The sequence below is a fragment of the Onychostruthus taczanowskii genome, unplaced genomic scaffold, assembly GCF_017590055.1.
Source record: "Onychostruthus taczanowskii isolate IOZ18803 unplaced genomic scaffold, ASM1759005v1 scaffold20, whole genome shotgun sequence".
Classification (NCBI taxonomy): Eukaryota; Metazoa; Chordata; class Aves; order Passeriformes; family Passeridae; genus Onychostruthus; species Onychostruthus taczanowskii.
In genome coordinates this window covers 2,408,502-2,424,655 of record NW_024499240.1, presented here as the reverse complement: position 1 = coordinate 2,424,655, position 16,154 = coordinate 2,408,502, and the positions used below count along the sequence as shown (strand labels likewise).

Below are 16,154 nucleotides of genomic sequence, written 5' to 3'. Positions count from 1 at the left end.
AATTCCTAAAAACCTTTCTATCTACAGTATATGTACAGTAAATACAAATTCAGATTGGAGAAATAAGGGTACTCAATAGACTTTTGAAGATCACAGCAGATGATTTTGACACAATTAAAAATGTCCTTCATCATAGAATCTACTGAATTTTGAAAACAATTAAGAAGTTCAGTTTTCTGATTGGCTTCATCGGGGATTTTGTATCTAGATAACATGAAAAAGACAGGAACAGAGTTATTGCATTCCCAAAATAGAAGCATTTTTATTGGGCTTCAATAAATTTCTTAGCCAAAACAGACTCAGCAGGATTTCACCAATTTGTTGGAATTTTTTTTATTGTGTTTAAAATGTCCAGCAATATAACTTTTTTTTTCTAAACTGACTAGTTCTGGGACAGTATCTTCAGAAGTGACAAATTATTTAAGTTACAGACTAGCTGTGGTTAATGATTGAAACCATATTTCTGGATACACTGACGCTCCACTGTCCAGGCACTGATAGAATCCTCTTTTGAAACAATGAGATAAAGATTATAGATTCAGAAGTGTATAGTATACTAAATCTCAACTAGAAACTTTTCGCAATCTGATAATTCATCGCATTTGAGTTGAAGAGAAATTAAAGATGTTTATTTTCATCAAGATCTAGGAGCTCTACCATTGTTAGAGAGTGAAGGAGGAATGGGAAGGCATACATCTTCAAAGTATTTTGCTTCCTGTATGTACATATTTTTCAAATAAAAGAGGTAGTCATGTAGTCAGTTAAACAAAGATTAGGACATGAAATAAACAAAACCCTTAAAACTTTCATTAATAAGCATTAAGGACTATATAAATATAGGAATAGTTTCCAGATCTGCTAACCATGTCTTGTTAATTTTATTCATTCCACTTTTATTTATGAATCACAATTTTTGTGTGCAGATTTGTAGTTCTAGCTTCTATATTTGTAATTTTTATAAAATAAACTAACAAGTTCTGTAGAAGAGTTTGTTGAACATTTCAGGTGGTATGTATTTCCCTTTTTCCAGCTAATAATAAAGTATTTAATAATTATGTTTTAATTGTGTTAAAGCCATGTTTGAATTAGAGATTCCAAAAAGAGAAAAACTAGTGATCCTGTGTATTGAACTTCACTACCTACCATTCTTACTTCTCACAGGGGTAAAACCAAGCTGGAGCAATCAAGAATGCAGCTCTGGTGCTTTTTAACCAGGTAGAGCAACGTGTCACCACTTTCACACAGGTTACCTAAGCAAGTTATACATATATATGTATATATATATATAATCACTTTTTAATGGATTTTGATTGGCCTGCATGCTATTCAGCTATGTACCTTCCCTATCCATTGCAAGAGTAGAAACATGCACAGCTGCTCTCTGCTGAGTCATGGGACTCACATCACAGCATGGTCAGGTGGGATTGGCAAACCCAACATACATTTTTTAACTCCGCTAATAGTTTTTCTGAATATTTAAATACAGTATTTAGCAATAACTGCATGCTCTTCAGGTTTTGAAGTATGGATCATAAAAGTACTGGAATGTTTTATGCTAAAGAAGCCAAAGAAAAAGGGAGCATGCATAGTTTTTAAAAAATAAAAACAACCCTTTTTGATTCAGCCCTTATAAATGTAAATATTTAAAGAAATGTTTTAAGTGATTTTGAAATAATTACTGCCATGAGTTCAACTCCTTAATGAATAACATTTGAAATATTGCAATAGCTACTGATGTAAAAATTACAGTTATACTTTTAAATCTACAATGCATTGTAATGCAGATTTTCAAGATGCTAAAAACTACATGCTATATTCATTTGGACAGTGCATATCTTGAGTTTTATAAAATGGAAGCAAAGCAAACAGTTTCATAACTGCTAAAATTATACCTATCAAATAACTCTCCCTAAAGAACTACAAAAGGTAAACATTTTACAACTTCTCTTTTCTTAAACCCCTTTATAAATAGTGGTGTTTGGAATGTGTTTCACGATAGCATTCCATAAATGAGTTGGGGGACTTGTTTGTGTAAATTAAAAAGTCTACAGAGTAGTCAACATAATTTTAATAATATTGCATGTATATCTATTTATCCTAGGGATTTTTTTCATTATAGGAAAACATGCCACTGATGAGTGATTGGCAGAGCTTTCGGGAATAGCAACAGCTGTTATAACAGAGGAGCCAAAGTTACATGAACGAAGAAGATGAAATTATTCTAGTAAAACAAGGCATCATAATTTGGAGGAGGTTGAGATTTCAGTCCTGTGTTAGGATTGAAAGCTGTTTCCTTCAGGCAGAGTTTCACTGGCTTCAAAAGGATCACCAAGTAGTTAATTTTATACCCTTGATTATAGTGTGGCATGATCTACTTATTGTGGTCTAAATTGCCCAGAGATGCCAAAAAATTAATATTGGTGGGTATTCTGAAAATTCTCAGATTTTAATGAACAAATTTTAAACCAAGATATGCTTCAAACACCAAATAAAACTCTAAGGAAAGAGATTTTAAAATTACATTCTTAACATTATATAAAAGTCAAAGGTTATATAAGATCTGATATTTAAAGTCAGTTTAGAATCACTTTGGAATCATCAATCTCCATTATTTTATATTTTTTCACTCAATTACAGTGCAGCTTTCAAGACTGAAAGGATAAAACCACATGGCTGAATTATCAAAGGCAATTTGTAATGGCTGAATCCTTTTATCTTATTGTCACTTGAATCATGAAGCCGTTTGTAAAGCTTAAAACTTCAGTAGCCTGCTCTTGCTCTTATTGAAATTTAGACTAGAATTAAATGAGAGCAAGACTGGGTCTTAAGTGAATGCATTTCCTTGTAAATGGGCACATTAACACGCTGTTGGTCAAAGCTTGTTTTAATGATCGAAGCTGTTGATAAGAGATGCACTGCTCTGAAAGAACATTATGGAGGCTGATTATACATACATTAACCAAGTATTTGGGTGGGTGATGAAGTATTTTTTTCTTTTATATCCTACACAATAATATTTATAATACTGTTTTCAGAAAAATATAATCCCACTGAGGTAGATTGATTGTTTCTTTTATTTTTGTGTGTGATTTCCACAGTATTGCTCAGGCTTCTGCTCTAGTCAAGCATGTTGTTTTGCTGATTCAGGCCTTGAGAATGCTGCATCATAAGCAATTGCTTTCAAATGTTTCCTTATAAAGGAAAATGTGATATCATTGAAGATGCAAATAAATATTTACAGGGCATGGTGTGTTCTGGAGGCTGATAATCACATTTATGAGCTGATAAGAAGATTGTGCTAATCCATCATGTATCTTGAGCTTCCTATTAGTTTTATTAGCTTTATTGCTAGAAAGAATATCATTAACGTCAACTTATTTAAAATGTATTGGTTCTTTCCTAATTTAGGGTCTTGAAGCAAAGAAGAGGAGTTTTATTAAGTAATGAGGTTTTTCTCTTAAAAATGCAGTTGTTTGAGATTATATTAAAAATAATGGAGAATGCTTTATGTGAAAATTACTGAAAAGAATTATAGTAGTTTTTGTTTGTACTAGTTATAAATTGCACTTCTGTCACTTGGTTTTAGCAACGATGCTGACAGAACTATCTGCAGCAGAGTTTACATGGGAAGATGCAGTTAAAAATTTGACTGCCTTTTAATTTGCACTCCTAGATTTATAATGGATGCGTACTATGAACCTTTATCTTGCTATTATTAAGTCAGCAATTTATTTAATGATGATGGATCAGGACATGAATTTTACTTTTCTTAAGTTGAATGTGACAGAAAATTATTTTTACAATGTTTCAGTTTTATTTAATGAAGAAACTGCCTATCATTTCAATGGAAGGTTTATTATTTCTTGGTATTTCCATGATATACAATAAGAGAGTAAATTCACAAGTATTATTTCTAAAAGAGAGACAGCCCTATGTGTGGATAATAAGTTGGTGTGCTAATAATGTTTAATATCGTGTACATTACTGGGTATTTTTGTTGTAAATGTAATAGAGAAAGTGAAATTTAAAATATTCTCACAATGAGATACACAGTATTTTAATTCAGACTCACAGATTTATGTGACCAGTAATAAAATTATTCCATTTAGAGGCAACATGGCTGGAACTATTTTACATATATAAATTTCGGAAATCATAGAGGAAGTGCAGTACGAGAAGTGAAACACAATATTTTTGGTCACAATGCAGTAACAACCATGGGACCTGAGGTCATTGACTACATATTGTGTGTGCAAAAGGCAGCTTCTTGAAATTTGTCCCTGAAATTATCCATCATTCAACAGGTTTTTTGTTTAAAATTTCATTCACATAATGTAAAAGTTAAATATGTGGAAATAATTCCTTACAAAGCTGTATTAAGATATATGTGCCACTTAATTTCTGGCAGAAAAAGCCCTTAGCTGCCAATACATTTTCCTGAAGAGACTGGGTTTCAACTGAAGAGTTAAATAACTAGTTTTAATTTGCAGCAGTGTCTCTGAAGAAGATGAGAATACATGGAAGTGCCTCTTTCAAGAAACAAGTTACTGTTTATTATTTGTTGCAAAATTTAAACAGTAGGGGATTTTTCTGTTCTAAAAATACCACTATCTGGAAAACTAAATGAAAAGTAGTTGATATTAAGCACTCTCAACAAAATGAATGGAAAGGTCGCCATACTTTCAAAACATGACCTTCCTCCAAAGGTCAAAGAACATGATCAATTCTGCTCAGCTAAAAGCACAAATCTGCTCAGTGCTGGAGTGCCCTTTTGTTACATCTGTACCTGCACAATTTAAAGTCTTAAGTGAGAGGTGCATTCCACATCCCTTGTGAAATTCCTGTTTACAGATTTCACTGCCACGATTTCTTTAATGTTGCTTTCTGATTACAAGTCTTATTTCACAGTTAAAGAGTGTATTTTGGATGAAAAAATTACAACAGTACAACAGTACTGCCAACTGAAAACAATTTACAAGCACTATGTCTGATAATTGCATTTGTTGTTTGCATCTTTAGCAGTATATTCCTTTCAAAGTATGCTATCTTAAAAGGGCAAAATTATGGGCAGTCTTGTGTGACTGATAAACTGTTATGACCTGATCAGATTTTTAATGTAGTTGGTAAAATTTTCTTCATTTGAGTTATTTTTATCACTCTCCAGTTCTTGCAGTTTTCAGATCTAGAAGTGTTTTTACTGTAGTAAGGACTATAGTATTCCATTGTACAAAAAAGCAGTAGAATGATAGAAAAATTTGGGATGGAAAGTACATCAGGAGGCCTCTCAAAAAGCACAGGAGACCGGAATGCAAAGAAGATGTTTCAGCTCTGGTAATTTGTGCTTTCTGCAAAAATTAAATGGTGCAGAAATTTGCCATTAAATGTCATTAAATTTATAATTTTTTAATCCAGATAACATGTATTTTTGTGGAAGTACCATACACAGTGGACAAGAAGGTGTATGTGCAGATTTGTGTTAGTTCATGTTGCTAAGAAAACTAAGACACATTTCCAATGTAATCCAGCATTATAGTAAAGGAAATGAAATAACCTCAGAGTGTGGTGCATGCGAGCTCTCCGGTATTAATACTACTCAAAATACTTCACCAGTTATATTTATGGATCAGGTTAGTAGCCAAATTACATTTAATTGTTCCCTATGAGAAGATAGGGAAACAGAATTATAACATTTACATGTCATTACTGTGGTTTTACTTTTAATAATGCATATTTATAAATTTGTCATTCTTTAAAAGTTAGACTGGCATGATTTGATTCAGTACCATTTTTTACAGAATATGTATCTAATGAGAAAAAATTGTTCTGTGGAACTTTACTTACAGAAACTAAATGCATCAAGCTCATCAGAAGGCAGCACTGTTGATATTGCTCCTCCTGGAGAGGGCGAGCAAGCAGAAATTGAAAGCGAAGAAGCTCTTGAACCAGAAGCCTGTTTTACTGAAGGTTGTAGAATAACTATTGACTTGGAGATGTATTACTAAAATGACATTGTTACTATGCACATTTAGGTTCTTGAGGGTTTCAAATATGGTGTACTTTCATGTCCTCAAAAATCAAAAGAAAATGTTTTTAGCCCAGAATGCTGGAAATCAGATGAAAAAACAAGATTTCCCTAGGCTTTGAGTAACTTCATGTATCTGGCCACTGCATACAACTTGTAACTAAGAAACTTCCGTAACTTTTCTATTGGTAAAATGCTTTTCAGCTATTTGAATGGGCCTTTGAAATTTGGAAGAAATAAATTTTTGTGTGACTCCATCAACAAATAGAACAGTTACATGCCAACAGTCAAAAATATTTTTTTATTGACTTATTTCATAATTAAGTACACCACTGTCTAGTTTCTCTCCAGATTAGCTTTCTTAATTCAGATATTCACCATCCTCTGTGATGTGACAGCCTATTCAGCATTCCAGTGATTACTTCTTAAAAATCATATAAAATTAGTAAAGGCCGCTAACAATATATACTACAGTAAATACTGACTTTGAAGTAATTGACTTTTAGATACTAATATCTCTTAATCTAATGCAGGTTGTGTACAGAAATTTCCATGTTGTCAAGTAAGTATAGAAGATGGCAAAGGAAAAACTTGGTGGAATCTTAGAAAAACCTGCTACAGCATAGTTGAGCACAACTGGTTTGAGACTTTCATTGTATTCATGATTCTCCTCAGCAGTGGAGCACTAGTAAGTACAACAAAATTGCGGATGCTGAAGTATTTTGAAATCTCTTAGGAGCAAAAATTAAATTTGCTTCAGAAAGACTTGATTTGCTTGTAACTGTACAAAACTCCCTACATTTCATCATTGCAGAATGGAATGAAACTTGACCCAAACCTGGAAAGTTTGATACATTTCATATGCACTTTTTAAATAATTTTTGTCTTGCCACTATGAAATGGTGCCATTTCCTTTAAGACAGCATAGCTCCTCAAAGTTTAAATTGCCTGCTAATTTTCAGCATGTTTGTCAAGAGATTTGAGTACAAAGGGCTATTGTTAACTGTGAATATATAGCTAAATATATGGGTTTAAGTCTTTAATTCCTCCTAGTCTGATCTACTTTTTGAATTTTGCTTGTGAAAGTCCATACTAAAAAATTGAATATTTTTTAGGAATATTCTGTTTCTGTTTTGAAGGCAGGAGATATGGAAAAGTGCAGCAGCAAATTAAACATAACAACCACTATCCAAAAAGATTTGCATTACACAACTTTCCAGCTTCACTCAAGCTGAACATTTACTACAATATCAATGTGCATAGTTGTATATTCTAGCAAATACATTGCTTTTTAATTTGATTTTTTTAGACATAAGTTTTACCTAACTGCTTTCTAGAAAGCAATATAAATATCTGTATCAGATATATAAGAATGGGGGGGGGTTGTGTCTATGTGAAAGTTTCTTAAATACCACAGAGGATAAAAAAACATGCTGTGAGTTTCTTCATTCATTAGTAAAATAGAATTTTCAAAAAATTTTTTTCAACTCCAGACAGGTCTCCTGTTGTTCCAATTAGTAGTATAGTTAATGATGGAAAACATATAAAATAAGAGAATGAAGAAAAACAAGGGGAAATATTAGCTCTTCTCTAATTATTTTTTATTCTTTATTCCTTAATTTTATCATGTATATTCTGTGAAATAGTAGTAATACCTCAATATATTTTTATAGGCTTTTGAAGATATATATATTGAACAACGCAAAACTATCAAGACCATGCTGGAATATGCTGACAAAGTTTTTACATATATTTTCATTTTGGAAATGCTTTTAAAATGGGTAGCATATGGTTTTCAAATATATTTTACTAATGCCTGGTGCTGGCTGGACTTCCTGATTGTTGATGTAAGTACAAATTAGTATTATAAAATTCCCTATAGTAAAGTTTCTGTTTTGTAAAATTCCTTAGTACTAGATTAATATTATAAATGTGCAAAAATAATTCCCATTTTATAGTTATACTGCATTAGTAATGGTCTGCAGTGATTTGGAGGGGTTATTTATAGTCCATTCATATGCCAAAAGGAAAAGCATGGCTGCCTATCAGTTTGTCCATTCTTCATGGTTAACATTTTCATACAAATGATGTATCAAACTTGAGATTTTATGAGGAAAAAGCCTAGTTTTTAAGCGTGCTATCATGAATGGACTCTGACCATGCTACCTTATTCCTTAGAAAATAAGACAGTTCTTTGTTTAAGTTTCTTCTTTGAACACTTCAGCTTTTCAAGTGAAACAATTCATTTGGTCCAGATTTTATCAAAGTTCTCAGAACTTTCTCACAGAAAACTATCCTTTAATCATTTCTAGTAAAACCAGAAAGACAGTGGCTATTTGACCTAAAAAATAATTTGTTTTAATGGACTGACAATCTGCAATAGCTAAATCAGCTATGACTTGGCAGGGTTTATGATGGAGGAGAATACAAGTCTTCTTGGCTGCCTTCCCAGCTGTGATACACTTCTGTGCAAAGGCCTTGCTTATGTTGTCAGAAGGGATCAAAGCTGGTTTTGCTCCCAGAATATTTGGTCTCTTGCCTCACACATTATTTGACCCAGTTCATTGCCTATACCTGTCCTCAGTGTGGAACTGAGAGATGGCATCTGAGGGCAATTGCGCACTTACAGTAATTTCTGCCCATGTTACCATATTTCTTGAGATATTTGCATAAATTTTGGTCTCATCAATATTTATTTCATATGTATATAAAAATGTATCATATTTGTAACTCCCACAGGAAAAACTCCCCTAGCTGGAGTGGCCCATAATTCAAAATGGATGACCTCTTTTTTCTTACCAGCCTGAGTTAGTTCTGTTATACAGTTAATCTCTAGCTCTGTCCTGAAAATCTGCACTAGAATGAAGCAGTGTGAATGGTTTTCCTAAGAGCATGTTAATGAAGTAGAGAGATGCACTCTTACAGGATTGTGTTAAAAATTTTTAGATAAACTACAACTCATGTTTTAATTATTCTTTTTGTGTTTTAAACCTAACCAGATTGTTCTAATCCATACTCCATGATTTCCTAGCTTAGCCTCAGAGATGCTGTTATCTGAGCAGGCTTTCAAACTTAAAAATACATCATTATAAGTGAAGCAGCTTATGTTGCTAACTTTTTACCATAGTTTGTAATTTTATAAACAAAAACATGAATAAATAAGATTGGAAATTTCTACTGTTAAAGAATTATTTTCAATCTTCTAGCAAGATGTAAAAAATGCCTTACTGTGTTTAAGGCTAACTCAGCAATTTCTTTAGCACCACCAGCGTGTGAAAGAAACACATGAGCTCATGTTATCTTCCTATAGAAAAGCAGGCTGTGCACTGCTTTAACTGGCAGTTTAAAGAGGTGTGATTCAGCATCATTCTGCCAGTGAGAACACCAATGTCTCCTTCTTCATTAGAAGTGACTAAAGTTAATCAGATTGTTTAATTCATCCTCTAAAATAATTCAAGAGTAAGCACAGATAGTCCTTTAGGGCTTTGACCTTTAATATCTCACATACCTGAGTCTCTCACTGTGACAAGCAGCCACAGTTGCTCTCACTGGTTGTGACTAAATTAGATTTTAATAATTGCACTAAGAATGGTAATTTTCAGCTCTGTCACTTTACAGCTGTGACAGATGACTCTTGGTACATCTGCCTACTTCAGTTTAAGGCTCTATCATGCCATCCTACTGTACAGCCTGACCAAAGATCTTGAGCAAGGCTGTCACTGCTAAGCTTCTAATTTTTTTTTTTTTTTTTGCAACAATTAGTCTGTATTAGAAGAAAAACACAAATGAAGACATACAATCCTTCTATTTTAGGAGACATATCTTTCTACTATTTTGAGTTCATTTTCATTTCTTAAAAGTACTGCATCTGCATGCACTAATCTATTTATCAGTGTACAGAGACATTTACTTTCTCAAGTACCGGCAACAAAACAGGTGGAACAGATGAGAGAAGACCAAGTTTACAGGACTCAGATCACCAGAGAAGTACAGAACAGCTGTATATCCAATAGAATTCCAAGCAAAACTTTGCATCCCATATGAATTGCCCAGAGGAAAACACATTGTTTCCAATAGATAAAGTATTTCTTTGAGGAAAAAACTTCATGTTTATGGTGTAAGAGCACTATCACCATGGTAAGAAAGCTGCCAATAATCTGAAATAGGCAGCACAAACAAGATTGAAGAATTTTACAGTCAGGACCTAATAACTGCCAATACATACAGTACCACTGAAGGCTTTCAGCAGCTGATGCTACCTAACAGTTTGGAAGGGGTCTTGTTTGTGAAAGATAGGTGAGGCACAGTGCAAATTTGGGGACAAAATTATAAAATGAAGGAGCCATTAATATGAGTTCAGTTTCATAGGACACCTCCCTCTCCCAGTGAAAGAGATATTTTTAAAATATTTGGTTTAGTGTTTATTTTTAATTCATAAAATGTGCTGTCTTTACACTAAGGTTTATTGTTATGCCTGGGTATCTTGTTGATTTGAGTGAATAAACAAATATTCTATTAAAAATACAAAAAATTCCATGTCTTGTTATCTCTGGAACATATTGTGGGTGACTAAGGATAAAAAGATTTCTCTCACTGTAGCATCACAGGAAAAATAAATTATATTAATGATAATTCTTAATAATAATTAATGTCAATAGTTAATATAATGGCTGAAAAATAATGTTATCTCTAGTAAGTGAAAAGGCTTCAGTTACAGAGTAAGAAAATCAGTAAGATTTTTCTTCTTAATATGCTTATAAATCACAGCAAGTTCCATTTATCCATTAGAGCAATAAAATGATTCTTTCCTTTGTTAAAAAGAATTACATTCTGACATAAACTCCAGTTGAAATGTCCAGCAATATGAATTCATTAAAACACTGTTTTCTGTTAGATAATATACATAGCATCGTAGCAATGAATAATTTATTTGTATTTGCTCTTGGACTGGCCTTCTTAGACATGAACTTGTAACTCTTGTGTTTGTGAGTCATCTAATTGTTCTTTATGGGTATAAGTAACAAAGGAAACCAACTTTTCATATAATGGTCAAAATCCTACCACCATTATCAGTGAAATCCTATTTCTGTAGAGTCTTTGAAGAGTTCTTTAAGCTGAGGTACAGAAATTAACATTTGAGGGATTTTCTTAAGGACCAAAATATGCCTTATTTAATTTACATGTCATCTATACTTTTGGTGGTAGAAATGAATAAAATATGAATAAGGCATGATTTTTCCCCACTTCTGTCTCCAAAACTGCTTGAAGAAAATTAATTCCTTTCATATGAACACTGTCTAAAGCTCAGTTCCATTTGAGAAGCAAATTAATTGCTCCTTACTTAAGTGGATTGTCTTTTAACCAAATCCCAATAACATGCATCAGGAGCTTAACACTGTTGTAGATAATAAAGCTCTTCCTGCTATAAGGTGAGCAGCTGTTAATATCTATCCCATAATATTTTTCTATACTTAGAAGATTTCAAAAAAACCAGAGACTTGCCAGGCAAGTGAGATAGTACCACTGCTTTCAATATATATTTCTGAGATATCCTGGTTATTGTTTTTATGTTTCAATTAGAAGTGATGAAATATTTATAACAAATATTTGTAATTAGCTACTACAATATTTAGTATAGATAATACTACAATATTAGTGTTTATAGATATTATTAGTGTGTAGATGTTATTATTTATATTAGTGCTTATATGTTATCATTAGTGTTTATAGACATTCACAATATTGACAGGTGTTAATAAAATAATTTAATGTATTCAGAATTTTAAATTGTTTGAAAGGTTGAACCTTAATGAATTACAGAAAGTATGACTATTTTGTCCTTAAAGATTCCTGAAAATTTTATCTTTCACCAACAGAATGCTTCCATATGACTGTTAAACTCTATCCAACCATAATAGATAGACATTTAACAGCATATATTCCTTTGTCAACCATGCATTTATAAGACCTCTTGCCTTTCCAGCAAGTATGAAAATGTTGGCATTCTATAACTTGTTGCTGTTGATTTGTTGCTTGAATTTCTATTCTTTTTAAATAAACAGTGTAGAACTATTTTTAAATTTTTTTTTCTGTATTTGATAGGTCTCATTGGTTAGTTTAATAGCCAATGCTCTGGGCTATTCTGAACTTGGTGCCATTAAATCGCTACGGACATTAAGAGCTTTAAGACCTTTAAGAGCCTTGTCACGATTTGAAGGAATGAGGGTGAGATAAAATGAATGAGTCTGAACAAATGTATGCATACAAAAATTAATGTGTTAATGGTTACACTCATCTTTCTTCGAAGAACTCCAACACGGCAAGGCATGCAAAAATGTGTGGAAAAAGGCCTTTCAACGTGTCCTGACAAACAAGACCAATGTACACCTCACATTTGTGAATTAGACCTTGAGCTCATTAAATTTGCCTGGTCACTGCTGCATAGTTGTGTTTTCCGAGCCTCCTGACTTAAAATTTCCATTGATTTGTGGGCCTAGAAAAATAAAAGGACATGACAAATTTTATCTTAGAGGGCTGGATGGTTTTTTCCTGCAGTTTATCTGGGAATTTTTTTGACTCAATTTCTGTAGCTAACTTCAATTTTGTGCTAGTTTGTCAGTGGTTCAGGATAGAACACAATTAGCCAGAAAACAAAACAAACCAACAAAAGGTGGAAAAGCTGACAACAGTGACACACCAGAAATGAAAGCTTCACTATGTCTCCCTATCTACATGCCTGGGGGAAAAAAATCCCACAGTAAATGCTGTAGTATTCGGGAAAGGTTTTTTGAAAAGACCTGAAATAAGGATAGGTTTTAGAAGGAGAGAGATGGGAAATAATTTCCTCAGCTAGAGACTTTTTCCTTCATATGAACATAAAGAGAGCTAAAACCCTCCTGTTAAGGAGATTGTCATTTTCATATTCTGCCAATCTGACAAAAACAAACCAACCAACCAAAAAAAAAAACCCTCCTGGAAAACCTTACTATAAACTGTAGCAGACCATGCTACTTATTGAAAAAATTAATACATAAAAAATTTGAAAAGAAATGTTATTGAGACATCTCCTTTTAATCTTTCACCTCAAAATACCCCAATGCTGCAATGCATATTTATAGTTCAGTCACAGGTCTTCATTTGCCAAATGAATAATGTGGTTCCTGGCTGGGCAAGGCTGCCGATATCCTAGCGGTGGCCACAGCTGCCAGTGTAGGGAAGTGTGTCCTTTGCACATCAGCATCACCACTATGTTTTACATGACTGGCAATACAAACAACACGTCAAGTGTCTGTCTAATAAATAAGCAAATCTTCTGTTGATGCTAGATTACTTTTGGTCAACTCAGTGAAATGAAAAATACTACCTTTTTCAAACCCACACACAAAAGACTACTGCAGTCTCTACTGATTTGCTAGAAAATTATTGTTTGAATATCTGCAACTTTCTTTTAATTGAATTACAATACCTAAGAGAAAACTTTCGTGCAAGGATTTCATCTGGTCTTTTATTGCCCCTTGCCCATACACAGTTGCTCAAGGGAATTAAATGCAACCAGTTAAAAAGAAAAATAAGGATACGTGTAAGAGCAACTACAGTGACCTAGGCAATTTAAAACCAAGACTTACAGCAAATGCTGTTAATAATGATTAAATAACATATCCTTAATTTGTTGCATTCTGTGTGGATAATAAAATACACTGATGTCAATATATACATAACTTTTCTAAGAATAAAATCATTAGTAATAATAGTTTTACATGCAGACATTTTTATTCAGTCTTCCACGTCATCATTCTTTGAGCTTTTTCTGGTTTATTTTCTATTTATAGATTTTAATTTATATTGCTGGAATTTAACATTTATTTCTCTCTTTTTCTTTAGAGCACACAAATTCTAAGAATTCATCTTGCTACTAACAGGTTTTCTTTTGCTTTTTGATTTTTTTTTCAGACTTTTGCATTGTCTTTGTTTCCATCTCATTTTATTTCTTGCTTTTCCAATCTCATTAGCATTTTATTAAATCTTTATTAAAATTTCCCCCATAAATATTATTGCAATATTTTAACTGTCCATCCCATAATAATACTGTTTTCACATTTTTAAAGTATTTTCAAGTATTTTTCATTTTCTTTCCATAAGCTAAGTGGCTATTTTGTCTAATTTGTACTCTAGGTGGTTGTAAATGCCCTTGTAGGAGCAATCCCATCTATCATGAATGTATTGCTGGTATGTCTTATATTTTGGCTAATCTTCAGCATCATGGGAGTAAATCTTTTTGCTGGAAAATTCTATCATTGTGTCAACACCACAACTGGTGAGATGTTTGATATCAGTGATGTCAACAATTATACTCAGTGTGTGGAACTCATAAAAAGCAATCAAAGTGCTCGATGGAAGAATGTGAAAGTAAACTTTGATAATGTAGGAGCTGGATATCTTGCTCTGCTTCAAGTAGTAAGTAAATGTATATATTTTCTTTTTGCTCTTTTTAAAGGTATCTAGGAAAAATGGGCAAGTTAAGACTGTTAAGAAGAGGAATAATTTCTTCATAGCAATAACGTACAGCTCACGTAACCCTATTACATTGTTTCTTGTAATTTTTTTTTTAACATTGTTTCTTGTAATTTTTTTAAATGATAGTAGAGTAATTTTCCTTTCCAAGACTAGGGAATACAGTCTCAGGATGATGATAATAATAATGTGAAAATAGAAAGTGTAGAAAATAAAAGAAACTCTGTAGTGGTGCACAGTATAGAACTATCATGTTCCTTAATGCTTATTAAAGAGCCATTATAGTATACTAAGTAAGTATTATATTACTTATGAATTTAAATAAGTATTATCCTTGTGAAGTACTGGATGCTACTGCATAGCATATTCATTCCATTAATTACTACTACTTATACAAAATCTGTAAATTGCATTTCTCCTTCAATTCCTTATCTTATGCACTCTCTTCAGTACTGCCTTTATTCTAGGTACTGAGCATATTTTACTTGTGTCAAGGAAATAAAGACCTTAGTTCTTTACAAGTTCCTTGCTGAGAATGAGGCTTCTAAAGCTAGGATCTGATTCAAAACACATGCAAGAAAGCATGTTTAGATGATTGAACTCTGTAGAATCTCTTGTCTATAACTCAACATATAAGTCTTCACTGAATGAAAAGATTTTTACAGCTCTGATATTCAAAGTTATCTAAGAATTCTATGCTTGTCCCTTCTATCTCAGAGCAGGTCAGTATTTCTAGCTGACCTTAATTCCAAAATTAACTACCTAGATTAAAATGTTTTGCCTGTAAAGGCAATGCGACTCTTATGTGCTGAGAAGTAGTGCTGAATGATGACTGATTCTCTGGCTTCAGATCTCATTGCCACTATTGTCTCTGAAGATGTGCAAGGAAAGCTGCTTCTCTTGAAGCTATGTATAAATGTCATCTGTGTCACACATCGAGACAATCTTCAGTAACTACTTCACTACTGTGAACCTTTCTTTCTTCTTCTCGCTCTTTTTTAAAATTTTTTTTCCTGATTTTTCATAATTTTCCTTTTCAAATATTCCTTCTGACCTTTACTTGCCCCACAGAGATTAAGGGATCTTTGAGCATGTTTTGTGTCATGTCTTCATCTGATTGCCTCCATTAACATTTTTCTTCCACTCTTCTGTATATATTGCTCTTACCTAACTCTGAACCTCTCCTAATATTGCTACGCAATGTGCACCAAATGGCTGGCAATTACCAACTGAGGCGGAAAGAAGTGTGAAGCCTGGCTTCAAGCACACCTTCTTAGTAACTGGTATTGCACTGCAAGATTCAGGAGGATACGAACGCTTTCAGAGTGCAAGTTTTCTGCTGCGGAAACTGGCAGCTGTACCAGAGTACCAAAACCACTTCTGCCAAGCACAGATGGAAATACACTCCTTGGAATGGTTCCTCTCCTGAACCTCCTCAGAAGTGATGCTCTTTGTTCATTTCACAGGCTTTTTAATTCTTTTTCCTTTATTGTGAATAAGCTTGGAAACCCTGGCTAATGGTTGCACGCTCACACTTTCAACTAACATGTCTCACCAACTTTGGTGTTCCTTAGAAAATGGACATCCTGCATGCATTAAAATAAACTTCTTAGAGTAATGA

At 33.1% G+C, this 16,154-nt stretch overlaps 1 protein-coding gene across 1 annotated transcript in view; it reads left to right on the top strand.

The window, feature by feature from the left end:
* LOC121335301 (sodium channel protein type 3 subunit alpha) overlaps positions 1-14,257 on the top strand; it is a 41,653-nt gene extending 27,396 nt beyond the window's left edge. Inside the window, exons 17-22 of the mRNA XM_041403280.1 lie at positions 5,844-5,964; positions 6,556-6,710; positions 7,696-7,869; positions 12,125-12,247; positions 13,904-13,941; positions 14,195-14,257. Coding sequence (XP_041259214.1) covers positions 5,844-5,964; positions 6,556-6,710; positions 7,696-7,869; positions 12,125-12,247; positions 13,904-13,941; positions 14,195-14,204 — 621 coding nt within the window. The 3' untranslated portion in view covers positions 14,205-14,257. The remainder of the gene's footprint in view (positions 1-5,843; positions 5,965-6,555; positions 6,711-7,695; positions 7,870-12,124; positions 12,248-13,903; positions 13,942-14,194) is intronic.
* The last annotated feature ends 1,897 nt before the right edge of the window (positions 14,258-16,154 follow it).